General features: G+C 33.8%; 1 protein-coding gene across 3 annotated transcripts in view; it reads left to right on the top strand.

The window, feature by feature from the left end:
* Positions 1-20,997, top strand: part of LOC145268692 (multiple epidermal growth factor-like domains protein 8) — a 242,133-nt gene that overhangs the window by 71,773 nt on the left and 149,363 nt on the right. For 2 of the 3 annotated variants that reach the window (XM_080124209.1, XM_080124208.1), the window contains exons 4-6: positions 6,411-6,488; positions 14,295-14,452; positions 14,948-15,073. In XM_080124209.1, the coding sequence (XP_079980335.1) occupies positions 6,411-6,488; positions 14,295-14,452; positions 14,948-15,073 (362 nt within the window). The remainder of the gene's footprint in view (positions 1-6,410; positions 6,489-14,294; positions 14,453-14,947; positions 15,074-20,997) is intronic. The other variant, XM_080124210.1, reaches the window with a different exon arrangement.

Genomic DNA, 20,997 nt, shown 5'->3' with positions numbered 1-20,997 from the left:
TTTGATATTTTCATTTTTTAATGTCTTGATTAAACTCTACAAGTACCAAAAAAAAAAAAAAAAATCAAGTTTCATGAATAAATACTTTTTAAATAACAAACAACTGATAGCAAAAGAAGTTTTTTGTATTTAAATCAATATTAATATTCAGACTTTTGAAACCATGAACCAATGATAACAAATGTTTTCTTTATTTGCACAATTTTTATGAAACTTTTAGAAAATTTAAATCAAGAAAAAAAAAAAAGCATTCATTGTAAGGTAAGTTTCATGAATAAATACTATTTCAATAACATAAATAATAGCAAACAAAGTTTTTTTTTTTTTTTTTTTTAATTTTCTTCCATATTTTTATGATTTTTCTTATGATTTTTTTTTTTTTTAAATCAAGATAAATTAGATTTTTTTTCTTTTTATAATAAGCCAATAATAGCAAACGTTTTATGATTTTTTTTTTTTTTTTTTGTATAAGGGTTCAGGCGTTTAGCATTGCGACATTTTCTAATATTTTCCATAAGCCACTTGGATTATTCCAGTAATAGCATGGTCCTTCTACTGCATAAGTACTTTTTTTTTTCTTTTTTTTTTTTTAATCTTATTTTCTGATTAAGTTACATTTTATCACTTTGTCATTTTAATTATTTTGGGCCGATTAATTGCAATTGGAAAAATTGGTGCTTGTGCGTCTTGAGTGGATATCGAAAGAAAAGCTTTTCGAATGAAAACCTTATTACTAAGGCTATGACAAGAGAATATCTTTTCCATTATTTTGACTCTCGAGTATATACCAGTTAATATCTTATGTTTTTAGATAGATTGATGTGGTTCCCGATTGATTAACTGTCTGTCGGATATATACTCGAGAGTGAAAACAATTATAAGAATATTCTCTTGTCATAACCCTACTTATTTACATACGTGTAATGTCAAAATTAGTAAAAATTACAAAAATGATTACAAGAAAAAAGTAAAAAATAAAATTTATCGACGAATGCAGTTTTAGCGGTCTAGTCTCATACTGCCAATTCTGTGTGACAAACTGACTTATCTCCCTTGTTTTTTTCATTGTTATTTCAAATTAGAAAATAGCAGATTGTGAATTTTTATTTTAAAAAAACTAGCGGGGAGGGGGTCATAAAATATCTCTATATCTATAAAAGTGAAATTGTCTGTGTACATTTCCCTACCAAGCTACTCTGTCAATTTTCAGACTCAAGATTTGACATAAGGGGTATTGAGATTTGGGAACATTTTTTTAATCGGTTTTCAGCCAGAAATTTTGCTGTCAAGAGGTCAAAGCTGAACGATTTGACCTTTGAAAACTCTACCAAACTCCTCCGTCAATTTTGGGTCTAAACATTTGAAATTTTAAATGTAGATTATTTGGATCAAACTTTTTGATTTAAACCTAAAACAAATGTTAAGGGGTTGGGGTCAAAGTTTTAAAAAAATTTGACCACTGCGGTCTCTACCAAATTACTCGGTCAATTTTTGGTCTAATTGGTTTTTGGCCAAAAATTTGTCTGCCGAGGGGTCAAAGTTAAAAAGATTTGACCATTGCGAGCTCTAGCAAACTATTCAGCCTATTTTGAGTCTAAACATTTGAAATTTTGCATAAAGGGTATTCAGACATGCAGCAAACTTTTTTAATCAGTCTTTTGGGTCTAAACACTTGAAATTTTAGATGTAGGTTACCTGGACATGATTCAAACTTTTTAATATATATATATACATACACACACACACGCACAAAGCTATGAACAGTACATAGGGCCCGAGCAAAGCCAGGCTGAACTGCTAGTGGTTCAATAAAAATGGGACTTGAGTTTCATCTTATGTGTTATTAAAAGAAAAAAAAGATGCCGCATGACGGGTGCATAAGAAAATTATGAAATTTAAAAAAATTTTTTAAAGATTAGAGAGAAAACATTAAAAGAAAAAAAATTACTGTGTGCTGGGCACGAACTTGCAAAACTTAAGTTTGTAAGCAAACATGTTATCGATCGGACCATGATGCTACAAATGTTATCACACTGCAAATTTAGCTTATTAAAATGAAGCAACGAAATGACCATTCACGCATGCAATATTCTCCTGCTTGATGAAGACGTCCAAGTTGTAGTCAGGTGGGAAACAGGCAAGTGGCAGAGAGTTCCACTGGCGTGCAGTTCTAAGAAAGAAGCTTTGCTCATGGAATCTGTTTGGATTTAGGCACAGATAAAGAGTGGGGAAAATTATTGACAGTAGTTTCAGCCAGACGGGTGTTTCTCGTGAAAGATTGGTGAGGGGGGGGGACGAGGGATTGGAGCTCAGACGAGCACCTGCCATAGAAATAACGATAAAACAAAGACAGGCTCGCAACCTCTCTTCTGTGGGAGAGAGGTTGCAGGGAAGAGAAAAGGGCATCCCCCACTAAACCACGAAGTCTATTTTGTACTCTGTCAATTTCTTTCTAGAAAGACATCGCGTACTTACGAGGGGGACCACATGAAGGTTGCCAACATCATAAGTGAATGTGATTTTTGTGGAACAAACTGGATTTAAACTTGGAACACCCAGGTTGTCAGCCCATGTCGTCAACCACCAGACCACCGTCACTTCCCAGGAGTTAACAGTGAAATACAAAATCGGTTCCTGTTACGTTCCAGCCTAGGGATTTGTTAACAGTGCTTGCTTTTAGACAAAAGCATTTCCTCTTTTTTTTTTTTTTTTTTGTTAGGTGAAAAAAAACAATAGTTAACAAAATCTCCCCCTTCCATTCATATGTTAAGAATGGCTTTCTAAATATTATTTAGAAAGCCATTCTTAACATGAAAAAAAATGAATTGGTGAATATTTTTGGTGCTTATTCAAATTAGTACTTATGGCAGCAATTCAAAGTAAAGAAAATGCAGAAAAGTCTATATGTACCAGTCATGGAATGAAGATGGAAGATTCCAAAAATCATGTAATTTGATCAAGTATTTTTTATTTTTATTTTATTTTATTTTATTTTTTTCTTATTAAAAAAAAAAATCAAATTTTACTGCATCCATGAGAGGGAGAAAAAGTAGTGGCCACAGTAGAATCAAAGGGAGACAACCAACTTTCATTTCAATTCGTTTTAGGGGTGGGGGATAATGTCGGCAAAAAAACAACTGAAATGTACAATTTAAAATCAAATAATTTATTTACATGTGTATTTAAATTTTTTTTTTTTTTTTTTTCAAATTATGAAAACTTTTTTTTATAAGGGTAATCTCCATATATATAATTTTGATTGCAGAAATTCCCCCTGGACCAAATTACCCTAGGTTTTCAATAACAGATGCCACATACAAATTTACTATGTTTAAACTATTATCCACCGTCTTATATAACTTTACAATGTTGTTTTATACACATTTATTCGTTATAATAAAATCCTACATTACATCCAAGGAGAAATGCCGTCACTATTGCCAACATCTTTACAGGAAATAGTTACTACTTTTCCCTTTAAATCTTAATTCCTCATATTGCCAGCAGTCAACACCGGGGACTAATATATGTATTATACATATACTACCCTGTCTACTTTTGTAACTGGCTCATAAACTCATACACAGACAAGTACTTTTCCTTTTCAGTTACAAAAGTAATAATTTCTCCCTAATTTAATTCTGGATATTCTCATTGGCTGCGAGTTAAAAAATCGTTGATTCTTCAATAAATGAACCCACCGGGCATTAACAAACATGGTTGTTATCATTTTAACTTAAAACAAACCATTGTTTTTTTTTTTTTTTTTTTTTTTTTTTTTTTTTTTTTTTTTTTGGTTAACAGGTCGTTCTAGTTTTAAGTTAAAAACAAAATTTTGAACATTGGTCTTCACTTGTCAGTAAAAAACAACAAATTTGTTTTTTGAAAAAAATAAAACACTTGATCATTTTTTTGTGATCTTCATTCCATGACAAATAAGATTTCATTTTTGTTTATCGTTGTAAGTGCCAATCTGAATAACCACCCAGTTTTTTTTTTTTTCTCATGACACCATTCCGTGAAAGAAATAAAGAACAATTCAGTTCTATTCCTGATGATTACGTTATATCGTCGAAACTTGGTTGATCTTAAATGTTTATGTAAAATATATTCTGCATTGTACTGGCTTTTTACACTTGGAAATTGCAGTTCAAATTTAAACACTGCTTACATGGAGGGGAGGGATCAACTATTCACGTGTGAATCACGTGTTTCTCCTGATCAGAAGATTTGCAAAAAATTTTAAAAAAATGCTGTTGAAATTTAAACAGAAAAATCAGATAGGGTATTGGAATCTGATGCCAAAAACTATTCTTTATTTTATTCTTTTTGTTTGGTTGCAAAACCTAACTCTTCATTGCTGATATTGATATATGGTATCGATATTTATTGATTTTTAACTATTGGTGAAACTTAAATCTATATTTTCTCTCGAGTATATTTTTATGTAGACAAAAATAGATGTACATATTACCTAGGTTTTTGCAGTAATCCAAAAATTTAAAAAAAAAAAAAAAAAAAAAAAGCACAAACAACTTATAGGTAAGTATGTAGAGATCAAAAAAGGATCTGTAATTGTATCGAAATTTGAAATTTAGAACAGAATTGGTAATTGTGTCAGAAATGGAAGATGTCATATTACCTAAGTTTTTACGGTAATCCAACATATAAAAATAAAATAAATAAAAAAGATAAAAAAAACTTTAACTAATAGCAGTGATATTAAAGGGATTTAATAAAACGGGTATGGATCCAGAACCTAACCCAAGGACACTTCTAAATCTTCCGGCACAGTTGCCGAAAAAAAAAAAAAAAATGGATGTGAACACAGCCAGATAGTAAATTAAAAAAAAAAATGAAAGCAAAAATTTCATCACAGTTAGATAAGACTTAGTGTTAGTTTAATTATTTGAAAGAAATATTTTTTTTATTATTCACGAATAACAATTTTTGGTAAATGTTTACTTTAACTACAACAGAACACCGACCAATAAAATTTGGGTTTTTATAGGGTTCCGGGGTCGCTGACAACGAATCTGATATTCAAACCCGTCGCAAATTTACCGTTTGCATGGTATTAACCCCAGAACCCTCGCACTATTTTGTGCCAACTCACCACCGTCGTTTATGCTATTCTTATATTATGCGTTCGCGCATGGACGGACGTAGTAAGGTGACTTGTCACATCACGGAAGAATTTTTAAGCAGACATTTGAAATAGTTTTCAGAAAAACCACAAAATGTGGTTCATTTTTTTCTGTGTTACGTAGTTTTTGATGCTTTTTTAATTTTTTTCACGAGCGGTTTGCAAAAGCATTTTTATTTTTCGTTTTTTTTTTTTTTGTATTTTTTGGAGGGGGGTTATTCAATTATAGAACTTGTACAACATTTAAGAGGTGCTTCTACAGTGTAATTTACCGCCCCCCCCACTCCCCACCGTTTTACCATAAGTAACGCATCGACATACAGTGAGCAGAAGAACTGTTTAATTTTTCACAAAAATTCTGTTTACATTGGGGGGGGGGTAGGGCGGTGAGGGGCAAGCGTATGGTGTCGCGCGCGCGAAAATTAAATTTTATTGATCGGTGTTCTGTTGTAGTTAAAGTAAACATTTACCCAATTTTTTATAAAATGAAAAAGAAAATTTTCAACAATTGTTTCAAAGAAAAATTTTATTTTTAAGACGGAAACCACTATGAACGAAAATGAAAAATTTTTTTTTTCTTTTTTCATAGAAAGTTTCAATAAAATAAGTTTGTAATGATGGGAACACTTTTTTATGGAAACAACTATGAATGATAATCAAGATTTTTTTTTTTTTTTTTTTTTATGGAAAGTATCTGAGGTTTTTTTTTTTTATTTTTACAAGAAAAATTTCCAGAAAGGAAGTTTGTTGTAATGAAAAAAAAAATGTTTTTGCATGGAAACAACTATGATCAAAAACCAAATTATTTTTCAAGAATATTATCAGATGATTTTTTTTTTTCTATTAATGAAAATATAATCTGTTGATTGGCTAATATTGTCAGCTTTTCCGGCAGTTTTCTTTAAAGTGTTGCAAAAATGTCAACACAACCTTGGGTTAGGGCCTAGATCAGTATCAAAATAGGATTACATTTTGAAATAAGTTTGTGTTAGATTATTTTGAAACTCAAATGACAACTTCCGGTAAGTTTATGTACGCATACATTTGGAGAACAACTTTGGAAAATTAAAAAAAAACAAAAAATTCTCCATTAAACAATAGGACTAACCATTTTTTGTTCAATTTTTTTTTTTTTTTTTTTTCAATAATTAAATACATTTATTTTCAAAACAAAATTTGTAGTTGCTCTCAGTTACCCTGTATATGTATTTTGTGTGTGTGTATATATGATCTTACATCTGTGCGTGTGGTCTTGAATTTCCAGGTTCAAGAAGGGGTTCCAGAAAGATTCCAAAGAGACATTATAACATAAATGCAAGAAAAGACACATTCAATTTCCATGGTGATTATTTTGTTTTATTTTTCTATTTTATTCTGTGATGTGATTATTAATTTTTTTAATCTATAAATAATCGATCAAAATGGCTGATATTATTTTGCTCATCGTTACGCATCGAAAATTAACAGTAGTTTTGAAACCTTTTAACTGACGCTCAGGACAAAATTTGTTACTCGCATTTAAAGTTTAAAGGCACAAGTTAAGTATTACGGTTCTTTTATGCGGACAAACCAAAAGAGAAAAATAAATGTTCAAGCTATCGCATCAAAGAACTGAAGCCTTCTTTTTACAATTCGATACACATTTTTTGCTCGTGAGATTTGTCCTGAGGATTCGTTATATAATATTCATATTAACAAGCATATCTGTTTCCGATGCAATACGAAATTTAAGAAAACAATCAACCCGCAAGTGAAATATTAAATAATTCAAATTTATATTAAAATATCCATCTCAATCTTCCCCTCCTCTCTCTCTCTTCGTTGTTTCTCTCCCTCTGTCTCTCTTTATATATATCTCTCTCTTCTCTCTCTCCCCTCTCTCTTTCTTCTCTCTCTCTCCCCTCTCTTCTTTCTTCTCTCTCTCTCCCCTCTCTCTTCTTTCTTCTCTCTCTCTCCCCTCTCTCTTCTTTCTCTCTCCCCTCTCTCTTCTTTCTTCTCTCTCTCTCCCCTCTCTCTTCTTTCTTCTCTCTCTCGCCCCTCTCTCTTCTTTCTTCACTCTCTCTCCCCTCTCTTCTTTCTTCACTCTCTCTCCCCTCTCTTCTTTCTTCACTCTCTCTCCCCTCTCTCTTCTTTCTTCTCTCTCTCTCCCCTCTCTCTTCTTTCTTCCCTCCCTCTCTTTCCCCTCTTCTCTCTCTCTCTCTCTCTCTCTCTCTCTCTCAGTTATCAGAAAAAATTTAATTATGCTAAGTTAGGTGCATTCTCCCGGAAAACGTGGAAGATTATTCTTTCTTTTGAAGACAATTTTTCTGCATGAAGACTTCTTTGAATGTTCTTGGAATTGTTGCCTGAATTATTGTTTATATTTTTGAGCTCCTTAAAAACAATTTTAACCAACTAAGGAGCCATTAAAGAACGCCCCATAAAAAATCCAATCATTTGAGGCCCCTAGAGCAACTCTGCGACTTTTAGTTTCAGGGGAGATAGTTTGAAAATATGGAGACAGACAGACCGACAGACAGTCGTTTATATATAATGTCTGGAAGAGATGAAATCTGGACAGCAAGAGGAGAGGTGTGCAGAACAGGAGACTATGATAGTATGGCCACATATTGAAAGAATAAACAAGAGGTCTTGTGTTGATAGATGTAGAACAGTTGAAGTAGCAGGTTCAGTTCATAGGGGAAGGCTAAAAAACTATGAGGGAATGACAAAAATGTCTTTGAGAGAAAGAGGGATAAATAAAGACCTGCCCAGAGATAGGTTAGTTTGAAAGTCAATTTGTGAAAGACAATTGTGAAAAATGAACATTTAAACCAAATAGGAGGAGGATGAAGTTAGGGTGAGGGTTAATGATGAGGATGAAATTAGGGTGAGGGTTAATGATGAGGATGAAGTTAGGGTGAGGGTTAATGATGAGGATGATGAAGTTAGGGTGAGGGTTAATGATGAGGATGATGAAGTTAGGGATGATGATGGAAATCTTTTACTAGAGATGCTGTGAATTCTTTTGGTGAATGATATGGCCATTAAAACTACTAACACCCGAAAGTATCCTGTACCTCTATAAGGCCACCATTCGCCCATGTATGGAGTATTGCTGCCACATCTGGGCTGGTGCATCTGCTACTAGTCTCTCGCTCCTTGACAAGGTTCAAAAGAGAGTCGCAAACCTGATAGGCCCTGAACTGGCATCTAAGCTTCAGCCTCTGTCCCATCGACGAAATGTTGCATCCCTCTGCCTTTTCTACAAGTATTTTAGTGGTGAATGCTCTGACGAACTGCAATCACTTGTGCCCCCACGACGCAAGCACCCTCGACAAACCCGACAGGCTACTAGATCCCACCCCCACACTGTAGAGGTCCCTAGATGTAAAAGATCTTTTTACTCCAATAGTTTCTTCCCCAGAACCGCAAGACTCTGGAATCCCATTCCAGGTCCCTGCTTCCCCAACAGTACTGACGTGCAGAAGTTCAAGTGTAACGTGAACCGACACCTTGCTGCCCAAATCCCTACATAGTACCCCAGTAGTTGTTGCCCCTGATAGTAGCCCCCTACACCAAAGTGGCAATTTGCCTTGTTTGGGGTGAAAATGTAATAAAAAAAAAAAATTAAAAACTGAGGGAAATTCCTCTCAAATGTGCACTTTTAATAATCTATAGAATTAAAATGTTCTTGGCCTTCGGGCCACGATCAAAGTGTAGTATCTGTTCTGATGATGCACTTCACTTTTTCATTTCGCTTTTTTGGTCTCTGTTAGTGGAGAAATCCTTCATGACTGATACTGAGTGCCCCTTTTGGGGGAGCTGGTTTTCCCCCCCCACATTAAAAACTGACAATATGTCTAAATCTGCCTTCGCGAGGAGGCAAGTAAACGAAAAAAAAATTAAAATGAACGTCTGTATCTAGCTTGCTTCAATAATCATGCATTTATTATGAACAAAGAAAGGGAGGCTTAATCTTTATAATAACTGATAACAGCAAAAATCAAGAATGATCATGTATGCAAATAAAATTTTTATGAACCAGGAAGAAAGGACTTAATCTTGAAAATTGGTAGTTTATGAACAATGAGGGTTGAGGATCTGCATTGCATAGAGAGAAATGGTATGAACCCAATGATCGTTGAGGGGCTGAGTCGTCTTGATAAAAAAGAATATAGGAAAGAATTTCTTTCTATTTTAATTAACACAACAAATCTTCCCTTGTTTATATTTTTTGTGACTAAAATAGCAATTTAGCAGCATGCACACACAGACGTTTTGTTTAAAGTCGAGAGAGGATTAGTTTTTTTTTTTTTTTTTTTTTTCAAAACTTTATTTTAAATTTCTGAATTTGAGATGAGGATTGATTATTCATATTTGGATTATTCAGACTACTGTTCTCATCTTGACTTATTTTCACAACGGCTTGGTTTAGTCGATGTAACACCTCGACCATTTTCAGGAGATTTTCCTTTTGTTTTCTTTGCAATCTGGCAGATAATTCTTCAGGTTTTTTTTTTTTTTCTTTTTTTTTTCTTTTTTGTCCTCTTTCCCAGCTTTATCCTTTTTTTTCCACTTTAGTTCTTACTAGCATAGGTGCCCGGCGTTGCACGGGTATTTGGATGTTGAGCAAAAAAAAACAAAACAAAAAAACAGTGGTCAATTTTTTTAACTTTGACCCCTATTATGTTTTGGGCTCAAATTAAGTTATTAAGTTAGATCCATGTCCAATGAACCTATATCTAAAAATTTCAAGTGTTTAGATCGAAAATTGTCGGAGGAGTTTGGTAGGGTTCTCAAAGGTCAAATCGTTGAACTTTGACCTCTTAATCACCAAATTTCTGTCCGAAAACCGATCACATCGATTTTCCCAAATCTCAGTACCCTGTATATCAAATTTCGAGTCTGTAGACTTAAAATTGATAGTTATTGCGTAGGGAAATGTACACACACAGATACACACACAGGCAGACACACTTTCACTTTTATAGATATATAGATTTAGAATTTTACCTTCTTTATGATGTCATATTCCAAAAATCATAAATAGATCAATGTTTATTTTCATCTACGAATATCAAATTCTATGAGAAAAAGAGACTTTTTTTTTTTCTTTTTTTGTGGACTGTTATTCTCATTTTCATAGTTGTTGTTTCACCACGTTTCTGCTAACTCATCCTCTGGCCTTCATCAGGGGAGCATTGTCCGAAGATAGTGGTTTCAAGCCTACCCAAAAGCAGGCCAGAGGATTAGTTGGCCAAAACGTAGTGAGACAACAACAACTATGGAAGGCAGTAATTACGATCACGGTTAACCTCTTGAAAAAGACCAGAGGATGAGTTGACTGAAACATGGTGAGATGAAAACTATGGAGATGAGGATAACAATTCACAAAAAAAAAAAAAAAAAAAAGTAAATGCACAAATTATGAAGCTTCATCTGAAAGGGTTCCAAAAAATAAAGAAAACAAAATATGGATCAAGTAAAGATTAGATACCCCATAGCAGAAGACAAAGATTGGCGAACATTTCAAGTGACACCGGTTGTTCGACCTTGACATTGCCAGTGGTTTGTAAACAGGTCAAATAGCAGACATGGTCGAATGTTCACAAGCAAGATTTAAAAAGAATATATATATTTATGAAACTTTTTAAGATTTAAAAGAAAAAATATATTTACAAAACATTTTCTGTAATATTAAATATTTACAAAACTTAAGGATTAAAAAAAACTTTTCTATTTACGTAAAACTTTAGTGTAAGTAACAAAATGAACATAAATTTAACAAAATATATTTAAATAAATGGGTGTCTTTCGGAGTGCGTTTTTTTTTTTACAGAAATTTTTGATAAAACTAATAATTATAATAATTATAAAACTAATAATTATAAAACTAATAATTATAAAACTAATAATTATAATAAAATATAATATAATAATAATAATAATAAAACTAATAATAAAAATAAAAAAAAAATAAAAAGAATGAACTATATTAATTGCAAAGCATTAGAAACTGAAAATTTCGGACGCTAAACTTGTAAATTATTTGCCTTTTAAGAAAGCGAATCTTTTTTTTTTTTTTTTTTTTTTTTTTTTTAATAAAAATGAAAATTATAAAAAGATTTGTATCTTGTGATACTACACTTCATATTTTATAAAAAAATAAGTTATAAAAGATATGTGAATAAAATATATTTTTTTAAAATCTTGATTGTTTTACGTATACTTGTGGTCTTATTATGCATAAAAATTGCCTCGGTCTAGAAGGATTTCTCCTTCACTGACCACCTACAGGCATCACACGTTAAATAAATATTACATTTTATTAAAAATGCAGAAAGATAAAAGAAAAAAAACAAAAAAACAAAAAAAAAAACAAACACACACACACTGTACATAAAAATTAATCATGGTCACAAAAATCTGAACAAGTCAGTTAGATTTGTTTCTGCCATTAAAGTTTGGTTATAATGATTTAATTTAATTATTTTTTTTTTTTTAAATTATGTATTTTTTAATTGACATCACCCGAAATTCTCAGTTATAACGTCGGTTTATTTATTTGGCATTATTTTACGACCTGCTCCAGCGTAGTATAACCACCTCCAACCATCCCATGTTAAAAACACCTTTTGGAATAAATATCTTTCGACCTCCCCATGTTAAGAACGGCTTTTGAGGTGGGGGGGGGGAGGGGTGTTTATTCCGAAAGCCGTTCTTAATATAGGGAGGTTGGAGTGTTTATTATACACTGGGGCACGTCGTAAAAATTTACCATTTATTTATATTATTGTTAGTTTTATTAAAGTTCTGTAAATATATAAAAAGAACGCACTCGGAAAGACACTCATTTAAATATATTTTGTTTCACTATGTTCGCTTTTTTACTTACATTAAAAAGTTTTGCGTAAATAGAAAATTTTTATTTTTTTTTTTTTTAACCCTTAAAAGTTTTGTAAATATTTAATATTAAAGAAAACTTTTTGTAAATATATATTTTTTCTTTTAAATCTTAAAAAGTTTCATAAATATATTTTTAAAAAAATCTGCCTCGCGAACATTTGACCATGTTTATTTGATGTGTTTACAAACAACCAACGGCAATGTCAAGGTCAAACAACCAGTGTCACTTGAAATGTTCGCCCTTCTTTGTCTTCTGCTACGGGGTATCTAATCTTTACTTGATCCCAAAATATGTATCTAAGGACTCTTATGTTGCAATCTTGAAAAATAAAAGCAAGGGTAGATAATTTCACAATAATTCAGATTTGCGAAATCAGCCTTGTAATGCTACCGATTTCATATTAATTGCTTTAAATCATTTAAAAATGATTTTCTTTATAAAAATGAAACTATTTGATCAATTTGTGTAATTTTTGGAATATGGCATTTCTGTTACACTGGCCTGGGTGCCCGGCGTTTCCCAGGTATTTGGAGGTGTGTGTTGAGCAAAAAGAAAAACAAGTGGTAGTAGGTAGGCAGGCTCGAACCAGTACCGCTAAAAAGGAAAAGAATTTGAGAAAAAAAATGTGATGTGTTTGCTATTGCATCCATCACCAAACCTGGTGTGATGTAGGTTTAAATTAAGGCTAGACAATCGAAAAGAGGAGATGACTTTCGAAAATATCTGCAAAAAATTGACCCCTCCCTGTGGAAAAGTGCCCGGTTGAGGGTGAAGGAAGGGATGTTTTTAGTCAATTTTTCGATATTTGTGGTCTGAAGGGTCGAGCTTCAAAATGATGCCAATCTCGTGAAAATCTGTCGCCTCTGTCGAAAGTTTTAGGCAGACATACAAACATACATACATACATTTAAACAGAAAGGTGAGATTTATATTATAGACTAGTGGGGGTACCCTGTGTTGCCTGGGTGTTTGCTGTGTGTTGGGGGAGTAGATCCAAACCCTTCTTTTAAAAAATCTGAAAAAACAAAAAATAAAAAAACAGTGAACATGATGTAAAAAGAAGTAAAATAAAAAAAAAAAAACTTGTTTACAAAATCAAAATAAAAAAAAAAGTTTTGGTGGAATCAAACTCAAAACTTTGAGGCGAAAAACTTGATAATTACCGGCTCGCCCATGAAAGGAAAGTAACTGAGAACAATTTCAATTTAACGTTTATAGACGCAATTAATTAGGTCAAAGGAAAGTAAATTCCGCACTTAATTTTAACTGCAGGATAGTTTCTTCGGGGTTTTTTTTTTTTTTACCTAACTTTGTCTGGTTTTAACGTGGAGGCGAAAAACTTGATAAGTTACCGCTCGCCCACGAAAGGAAAGTAACTGACACCCATTTCAATGTAACGTTTATTAATGGCAGATGCACAGCAAATTTAATTAGGTCAAAGGAAATGAGATTCCGCATTTAATTTTAACTGCGGGCTAGTTCTTTTGGGTTTGCTCTTTACCCAACTTTGTCGGTTTTGTTTCCCCAACTTGTTGGAGAAAACCAGCTCCCTCTTTATTAGGGGAGTGTGTCCAAATGAAAGCAATTGTCTGATATGACGGTGAAAACCGACATTGACCAAAACGTCCATTGCTCTCTGGACGCTCCTGGCCCATAGGCCGGAGAATCGCTCCTTAGTTTCACTTATATACGGAAAAGCTGAATCAACACGTGAGAAGGCGAAATCGCAAGAATTGTGTAAAATTCGATGTAAATAAATCTAGACACGACACACGTTCGCAAATCCTAGATATTATTATCTAGGGGGTATATAAACACTTCTATACGATAATATCCCCCTCCTCCCCATCCCCTGCAAAGCCCAGCAAAAAAAACCTTTGTCGGACATACTAAATCTCTTGCGTGCGTTTTGCCTTTTATATATGTAGATATGTAGATGATGGGTACATATCGAAGATTTTCCTTTTTTTGTTTTTTTTAATTAGGTTGAATTCTAAATAAGAAACCCCATTATTTTTGCCTTTGTTTGACTCAAATTAACCTTGCGAAATATCACATATACAAAGGTTATTCCAAAAGTAAAGCCTCCTAATCTTTTTCTTAACTTGCAAAGTTGAAGTGCTACGAAGACAGGAGTAGTACTATTAAAACAAGCGTCTTTGTGGGGGAAGGGACAAGTCTTATTTGATGTGAAATGCATGTGTTTTTAAACTTTGTTTTTCTGTAACTTTTTACAGAATTTTATTTTTTTTTTTTCAGGTGATTCTCGTGGATCAAATCTTCCGAAAGGTGGTCGTTTTGGTCACTCTGCTGCTGTAGCACATGGTAATATTTTGCTTATTGCAGGAGGATATGCGGGTCATGTCCTCGGAGATCTTATAGCTTATAAAGTACCGAAAATGATTGCAACAGCAGTGGTAAGGACATGACAGCTTTTCCTTTTTTTTTTTTCTCTTTCTAAATTCCCATTTCAGTCGAGTAACGCTCTCCCCACCAGTTCTCCCACGTCCGTTTTCCCTTGCATCCCCCATGTCCGAATTACCCTCGCACGTCCGTTTTCCCTCGCACCCCCCATGTCCGAATTACCCTCGCACGTCCGTTTTCCCTTGCACCCCTCTCTGTTCTCCCTCGTTCGCCCCTGTCCATTGTCCCTCTCCCATCCCCCGGTTCATTCTCTCACTTGCTCTACCCCCGCCTCTATTCTCTCTCACTATTCCCTTGTTCATTCTCTCTTACTCTCCCTCTCTTTCTTCTGTCTCATTCCAACCATCCAAAGCATATACTTCCCCCGTTTCACACTATTCATTGATTCAGTTTTTCTTCAATTTATATACAATAACGATTTCCAGACTTTCTAGATTTGTTAAAATTCGAATGTTTCATTTTTTTTTTTTTTTTTTTTCCATTTTCAGCCAGAACCGGATTTCGATCCTTGCGATGACGTCAGCATTGAAGAGTGCGATGTCAATCCAGAATGTATTATGTGTACACGCAGTGATAAGCAAAGAAAGGGTTGCGTGCACTACAACAAGCGTAAGGTAAGTGTTGGATGATCGACGCAGAAGATGCGTCAATACAAATAAAATGTATCGATCCATCTCCCTGTATATCTGACTGCTCCTCTGTCATCTCTGCCGTATCTATACTCCCCCCCCCCCCCACTCTTCTTCTTGCATTTCTGTTTATCCTTCCTTGGCTAAGTAAATTCTGTCTCTCTCTAAATAAAGATGGCACACAGGATAGGGACGAAAAAAAAAAAAAAATCAATAATCATTGCCTCTCTTCTCCCTTTCACACTTGAGTATTAGTCGCCTCCCTTTGATTTCTTGCTTGACATTTGTCGTCTCTCTTCCATATTCCACTTGACCGTCCTTCGCCTCCCTTTATTTATCCACATTAGTCTGTCACCTCCCTTGGAATTTCCTGCTTGACTATCCATTGTCTCCTTTCGAAGTTCCCACTTGACCGTCCATCGCCTCCCTTTATTTTTCTGCTTGACCGTCTGTTGCCTCCCTTCGAATTTCCTTCTCGGCCATCCGTCCTCTCCCTTCGATTTTCCTCTTGATCGTGCATCATCTCCCTTCGAATTTCCGCTGGACCGTCCGTCCCTGAAATGATTAAGTTTTAATTATCCATCACTGAGCCGGTTTTAGTAAGCGTCCTCCATTGTATTTTTCTGTTTTGTTGTCGTCTGGTCAAGGGCAGATAACTCGGATATCAATGTTTCAAAATGCCTTTTAGCAACGGATTTCCATTTAGAGTAATAGTTATTTCCCTTTATTTTTGATCCATACATACCAAGGTAACAAGACTTCTCGACCAATATCAATAGTTTCACCATCCAAATATATTTTCTCCACATTTCTCCATTGTCTTACATTTCTTTTTTACATTAAGTCAGCTGTAGATTTTGGTCAGGGGAGATAATTTCAATAACATTTTATTTAATGACTAGCGGGGGTACCCGGCGTTGCCCGGGTGTTTAGAGGTGTGTGTGTGTGTGTGTGTTGGGCGGGGGATCAAAACAAAAGAATAAGTGAAGTAACAACCCTGTTTAAATGTATATATATAAAAAAAAAAACAAAACAATGTTAAAACTTTTACAAAATCGTTGCCTGGGTGTTTTTGTTTTGGAGGTGGGGGCTTAAAAAAAATATGTTTTGGTAAGTAGTTAGGATCGAACCCAAAGCCTTGAGACGAAGGTGGAAAATAAAGTGTGCAAAAAAACCTGACACGTTACCCGCTCGGCCAGCAAGAAAGAGTAACTGAAATACATTTGAATTTAAGTATTAAAAACAGAATTGACACGTGCCCGCAATAAAAGTTAACTCCGCTCCTTCTTTTTGACCTCATTAATGAGGTCAAATAGAAGACCCGGAGTGGTAGTACCTATTAGGGTCCCAACTATGGGTTAAATAGAAACCGACTTGCAAAAAACAAATATATTCTATTAAAAAAATGTTTCTTCAAAATCACCGGATTCAGCATTAAATAACCTGAAAAGGGTTGATATGCCGTGAAACAACCAACAAACTTAAAAAATATACTCCATTAAAAATCGTTCCTCAAAATAACTAAATTCGGCATAAATATATACTGAAAAAGGTTGATATGCCGTAAAACAACCAACCAAAATAAAAATAATCAAGAACCTAGATTCCAGTAAAGCAACTGGCCTTGATGGCATCCCAATTATAGTGTTAAAAAAGCTTCAACTAGAACTTGCTCCCATACTTACGAAACTATTTAAGCGCTGCCTTAAGGAGAAGTGCTTTCCGACTCCCTGGAAGACCTCATCAGTTTGCCCTGTATTTAAGAATTCAGGTGATAAGTCATCTCTCTCTCAGTACAGACCAATAAGTCTCCTGTGTGTTACGAGTAAGTTGCTGGAATAGAGAAATAGTCAACCACCTCAGCAGAAATAACCTTAGTGACACACAATATGGTTTCCGCTCTGCAAGATCTACCGCAGATGTTCTGACGGTTATATCCCACAGGATTAGTGAATCTCTTGACAAAGGCTTCCTTTCTAGGGCAATTGCTCTTGACATATCAAAGGCCTTCGACAAGGTATGGCATAAGGGTCTACTTCACAAGATTTCCAGCTACGGTATAACTGGAAATGTATTCTCAATCATAAAATCATTTCTCTCCGATAGGCTCATAAGAGTAGTGGTAGATGGACAAAAATCGGAGGCCTGCAATATAAATGCTGAAGTACCTCAGGGGTCAATCCTGGGCCCAACTCTCTTCCTGATCTACATCAATGACCTCGCTAAACACATACTTAAATCATTCGTTGACATCTATGCTGATGACACGACCATCTACGGCAACATATCAAAGGCTGTAAATGACAAAGTTCTCTCTGATTCTCTCTCCTCTGATCTCAAGCGCGTGGTTCAGTGGGGGAAGACGGGGCTGGTTATCTTTAATGCATCCAAAACCAAACTCCTATCCTTACATCATCAACGCTGATCTTTACTCCTGATCTGAAATGGAACACGTACATCAAGTCTGTTGCCAAGGTCGCTGGAAAGATGGTGGGATCCTTCTACCGCTCCAGAAGATATCTCACTGCTGATGCAATTCTCTATTTATATAAAAGCCAAGTACGTCCAAGGATGGAATACTGTTGCCATATCTGGGCAGGAGCTGCTAAAAACAGCCTATCCTGCCTTGACAGAGTACAAAATAGACTTCGTGGCTTAGTGGGGGATGCCCTTTTCTCTACCCTGCAACCTCTCTCCCACAGAAGAGACGTTGCGAGCCTATCCTTGTTTTATCGTTATTTCTATGGCAGGTGCTTGTCTGAACTTCAATCTCTGGTCTCCCCTCGCCAATCTTTCACAAAAAACACCCGTCTAGCTGAATCCACTGTGAAAAATTTCCCCCACTCTATATCTGTGCCTAAATCAAAACGCGGATTCAATGAACAAAGCTTCTTTCTTAGAACTGCACGCCTGTGGAACTCTGTTCCATCTGCCTGCTTCCCACCGGACTACAACTTGGATGTGTTCAAGTCCAACGTTAACAAATTCCTAATGAACCGCCCCCTTAAGTAAACACTTCATCAAATCTCCACACTAACGTAATGTACTTGCAATAACCCTTATCCCTGAGTGGCTTCCGGGCCTTGATAAGTGGTGATCACTGTGTAAAAAAAAAAAAACATTTAAAAAAAACAACACAAACATTTATTCTCGGACCTTCACTTTCTATAGGTACCGGCAGCCAAAATTTTAAAATCGCCTATGGCTAAATTTGATTCTCTCATATAAAAATACACATAAATACAAGAAAAGAACAAAACAAAAATCATAAAGATATCTTGTTTAGTCTTCAAGTTATGATCATTTTCATATTTGCAAACGTAGCATGAACATGTTTATATTAAGACATGGCAACTTTGAAAGCAACTGACAAAAAAAAGTAACCGGTAAAAACGTCACGGAAGATGCTTTCATCACTCTTAGTATTAGAAGACAATAGGAAATAAAAGTATAATCATATCTAATTCAATTTTAAGTTCCTTTTTCCGGGAGTTTTCCAACACTAACATTTATTCTTGAACCTTCACTTTCTATAGCGTTCCCCCAAATCTTCAATTCTTTCTCGATTGTTGATCTAACTTGGAAAATTTAAAAAAAAAAAAAAAATTTCTTTAAATTGACATGTATCAAATACTCCCCCCCCCTTTCTGTGGAATGAGCTAGATTTGAACTTGTATCTAGGTTTTCAGTCTGTTGTTAACCACTTAGGCACAGTCACCACTATATATATATATATATATATATATATATATATATATAAAATTACAATAAGTTTACCAAGGTAATCAAAATGGTAAACTTAAAATATATTATAAATATTAAAGAGTTAATATTTACAAGTAAAATAAACTCAGCCAGATGTAAAAGCTCAATAAAACCGAAAATGAAATAGAGCTTATAATATAATATAAATGTTAAAACTAATATACCTAAAGAATTCTTCAATATTGTAGAAAACTCTTTCAAATACCCACACAGATATAGTTCAATTTTTAATAAAAACTCAATAAGAATTTCTTATTCTACTATGCCTAATTTAGCACAAAGAATCTAGCATCTAATAACAAAAAAATTAAATCAGCCCAAAAAATCCCTTTCCCAATCCAACCAAAAAGAAACTGCAACTGTATTAACAAACATCTTTGCCCACTCAATAATGATTGCATCCATAAAGATGTAATATATTCATGCACAATTACAGAGCTCCCACGCAATTCTCCCATAATAGACAATAACATTTTGCCACCCAATTATCCTTCCTCCGACCCTCCCTCTGATATAATTATTAATCAAACAAACAAATCAACCAGCCCCTCTATTTTCAATCATACAACCAGCTATAATAATAATAATAATATTTTTCATAGCAGCCATCCTAACACTGATAACACTAATTATCCCCTCCAAACCAATCCTGCTACAATTACTGTCCTACCCTCTGTTCATCAAAATGAACAAAATTTAAATTCTCTTCCCAGTATAAATCAACAAATTAATATTAATTCTCGACCCCGAGCTATTAATAAAACATATACATATATAGGTGCTACTTCAACTTTAATAAAGAAAAGAATTTCAAACCACACTTCTTTCAAACCACACTTCTTTCAATAACCAAAATTCAAATAATAACCAGGGAACTTCTCTAACTACACTGGTTAAAAGCTTAACTCTGCCAATACCCACTTTTTAATTAAATGGACCATCCTAAAAAAAGTTAAGTCTTACACTCCAGGATCTATGTCTTGTCACCTCTGTACATCTGAAGCTATAACTATTATAACCTCCCCTCAAAGTAGTAATATAATAAACTCTAAAAACGAACTGATCTCCTATTGCAAACATATGTCCAAATTTAAATATGGTAAATTTGAAATCACATAGCTATTAATTTAACCCTTCAAATATATATCTTTTCCCATAATTTTTTTTTATTTTTTTTTATATAATCTTACCTTCTAAGCTTTTTATATTATTAATTTTATTTGCTTTTTATATTTATTAATTTTATTTGCTTTTTCTTTATTTCTTTGGCCGGTTTTCCATCTGCTGTCTCCGTTTTATGGTATAAGTATACCTATTAATTAAATATTCATTTTCATGGTATAAGTATACCTATTAATTAAATACTCATTTTTATTCTATGTATTTGTTTACTTATATTTTACTATATGCATTTACATACACATTTATTTGCCTTATTTCGGAGTTTGTAGATACCGGCCTCTCCCTCCCCTTATTTTGTATGTAAGTATGTATGTTTTTTTTTAACTTGTATATATTTATGCATGCGTGTGTGTTTGTATATATGTGTGTGTGTGTTATTGCATATGTATACATATATGTATATACATGTATGTGTGCATTTGTGTGTCTGTATGTATGTATATGTAAATATATATCTGTGTATGTGTGTGTATATATATAATTTTCTATTTTTTTATTTATTTACTTTCATTATTTTTTTTTTTTTATATATATAACAGAAGCCCCATTTCATAAACTTAGCCATTTATTTGTTCTGATCAGTTTTCTTAATTTAATTCTGGGACTTTCACTAAGCTGACCTAATTATTAACGCTAATTTTCGCGCTTCTTGTCTGGGTCAGTTTGACCTTGCTTTTCAAATTTAAACTGTCACCGATTTTCGTTTTGTTTTATTTTTTTATTTTTTTAACCTTAATTTTTTTGATTCATGTAGCCTTGACAGACGTATTTTTAAATATTCTCTCCAGTGCTTTTCTTTTAATGATTTGGAATTCATTCCATTTGCGCTTTTTTCCAAGGAACTCTGCCTTTTGGATCATTTTGGACCATTTGGAATTTACCCATTGGATTGAAATTTTAAATTCGACCTTTTTGGATTTTACCATTTTTGGATTTTTACCCTTCACCGGACTATCCAATTA

The sequence above is a fragment of the Euprymna scolopes genome, chromosome 44 (assembly GCF_053919585.1).
Source record: "Euprymna scolopes isolate OS-2025 chromosome 44, ASM5391958v1, whole genome shotgun sequence".
Taxonomy (NCBI): domain Eukaryota; kingdom Metazoa; phylum Mollusca; class Cephalopoda; order Sepiida; family Sepiolidae; genus Euprymna; species Euprymna scolopes.
This window is presented reverse-complemented; position numbering and strand designations above follow the sequence as displayed.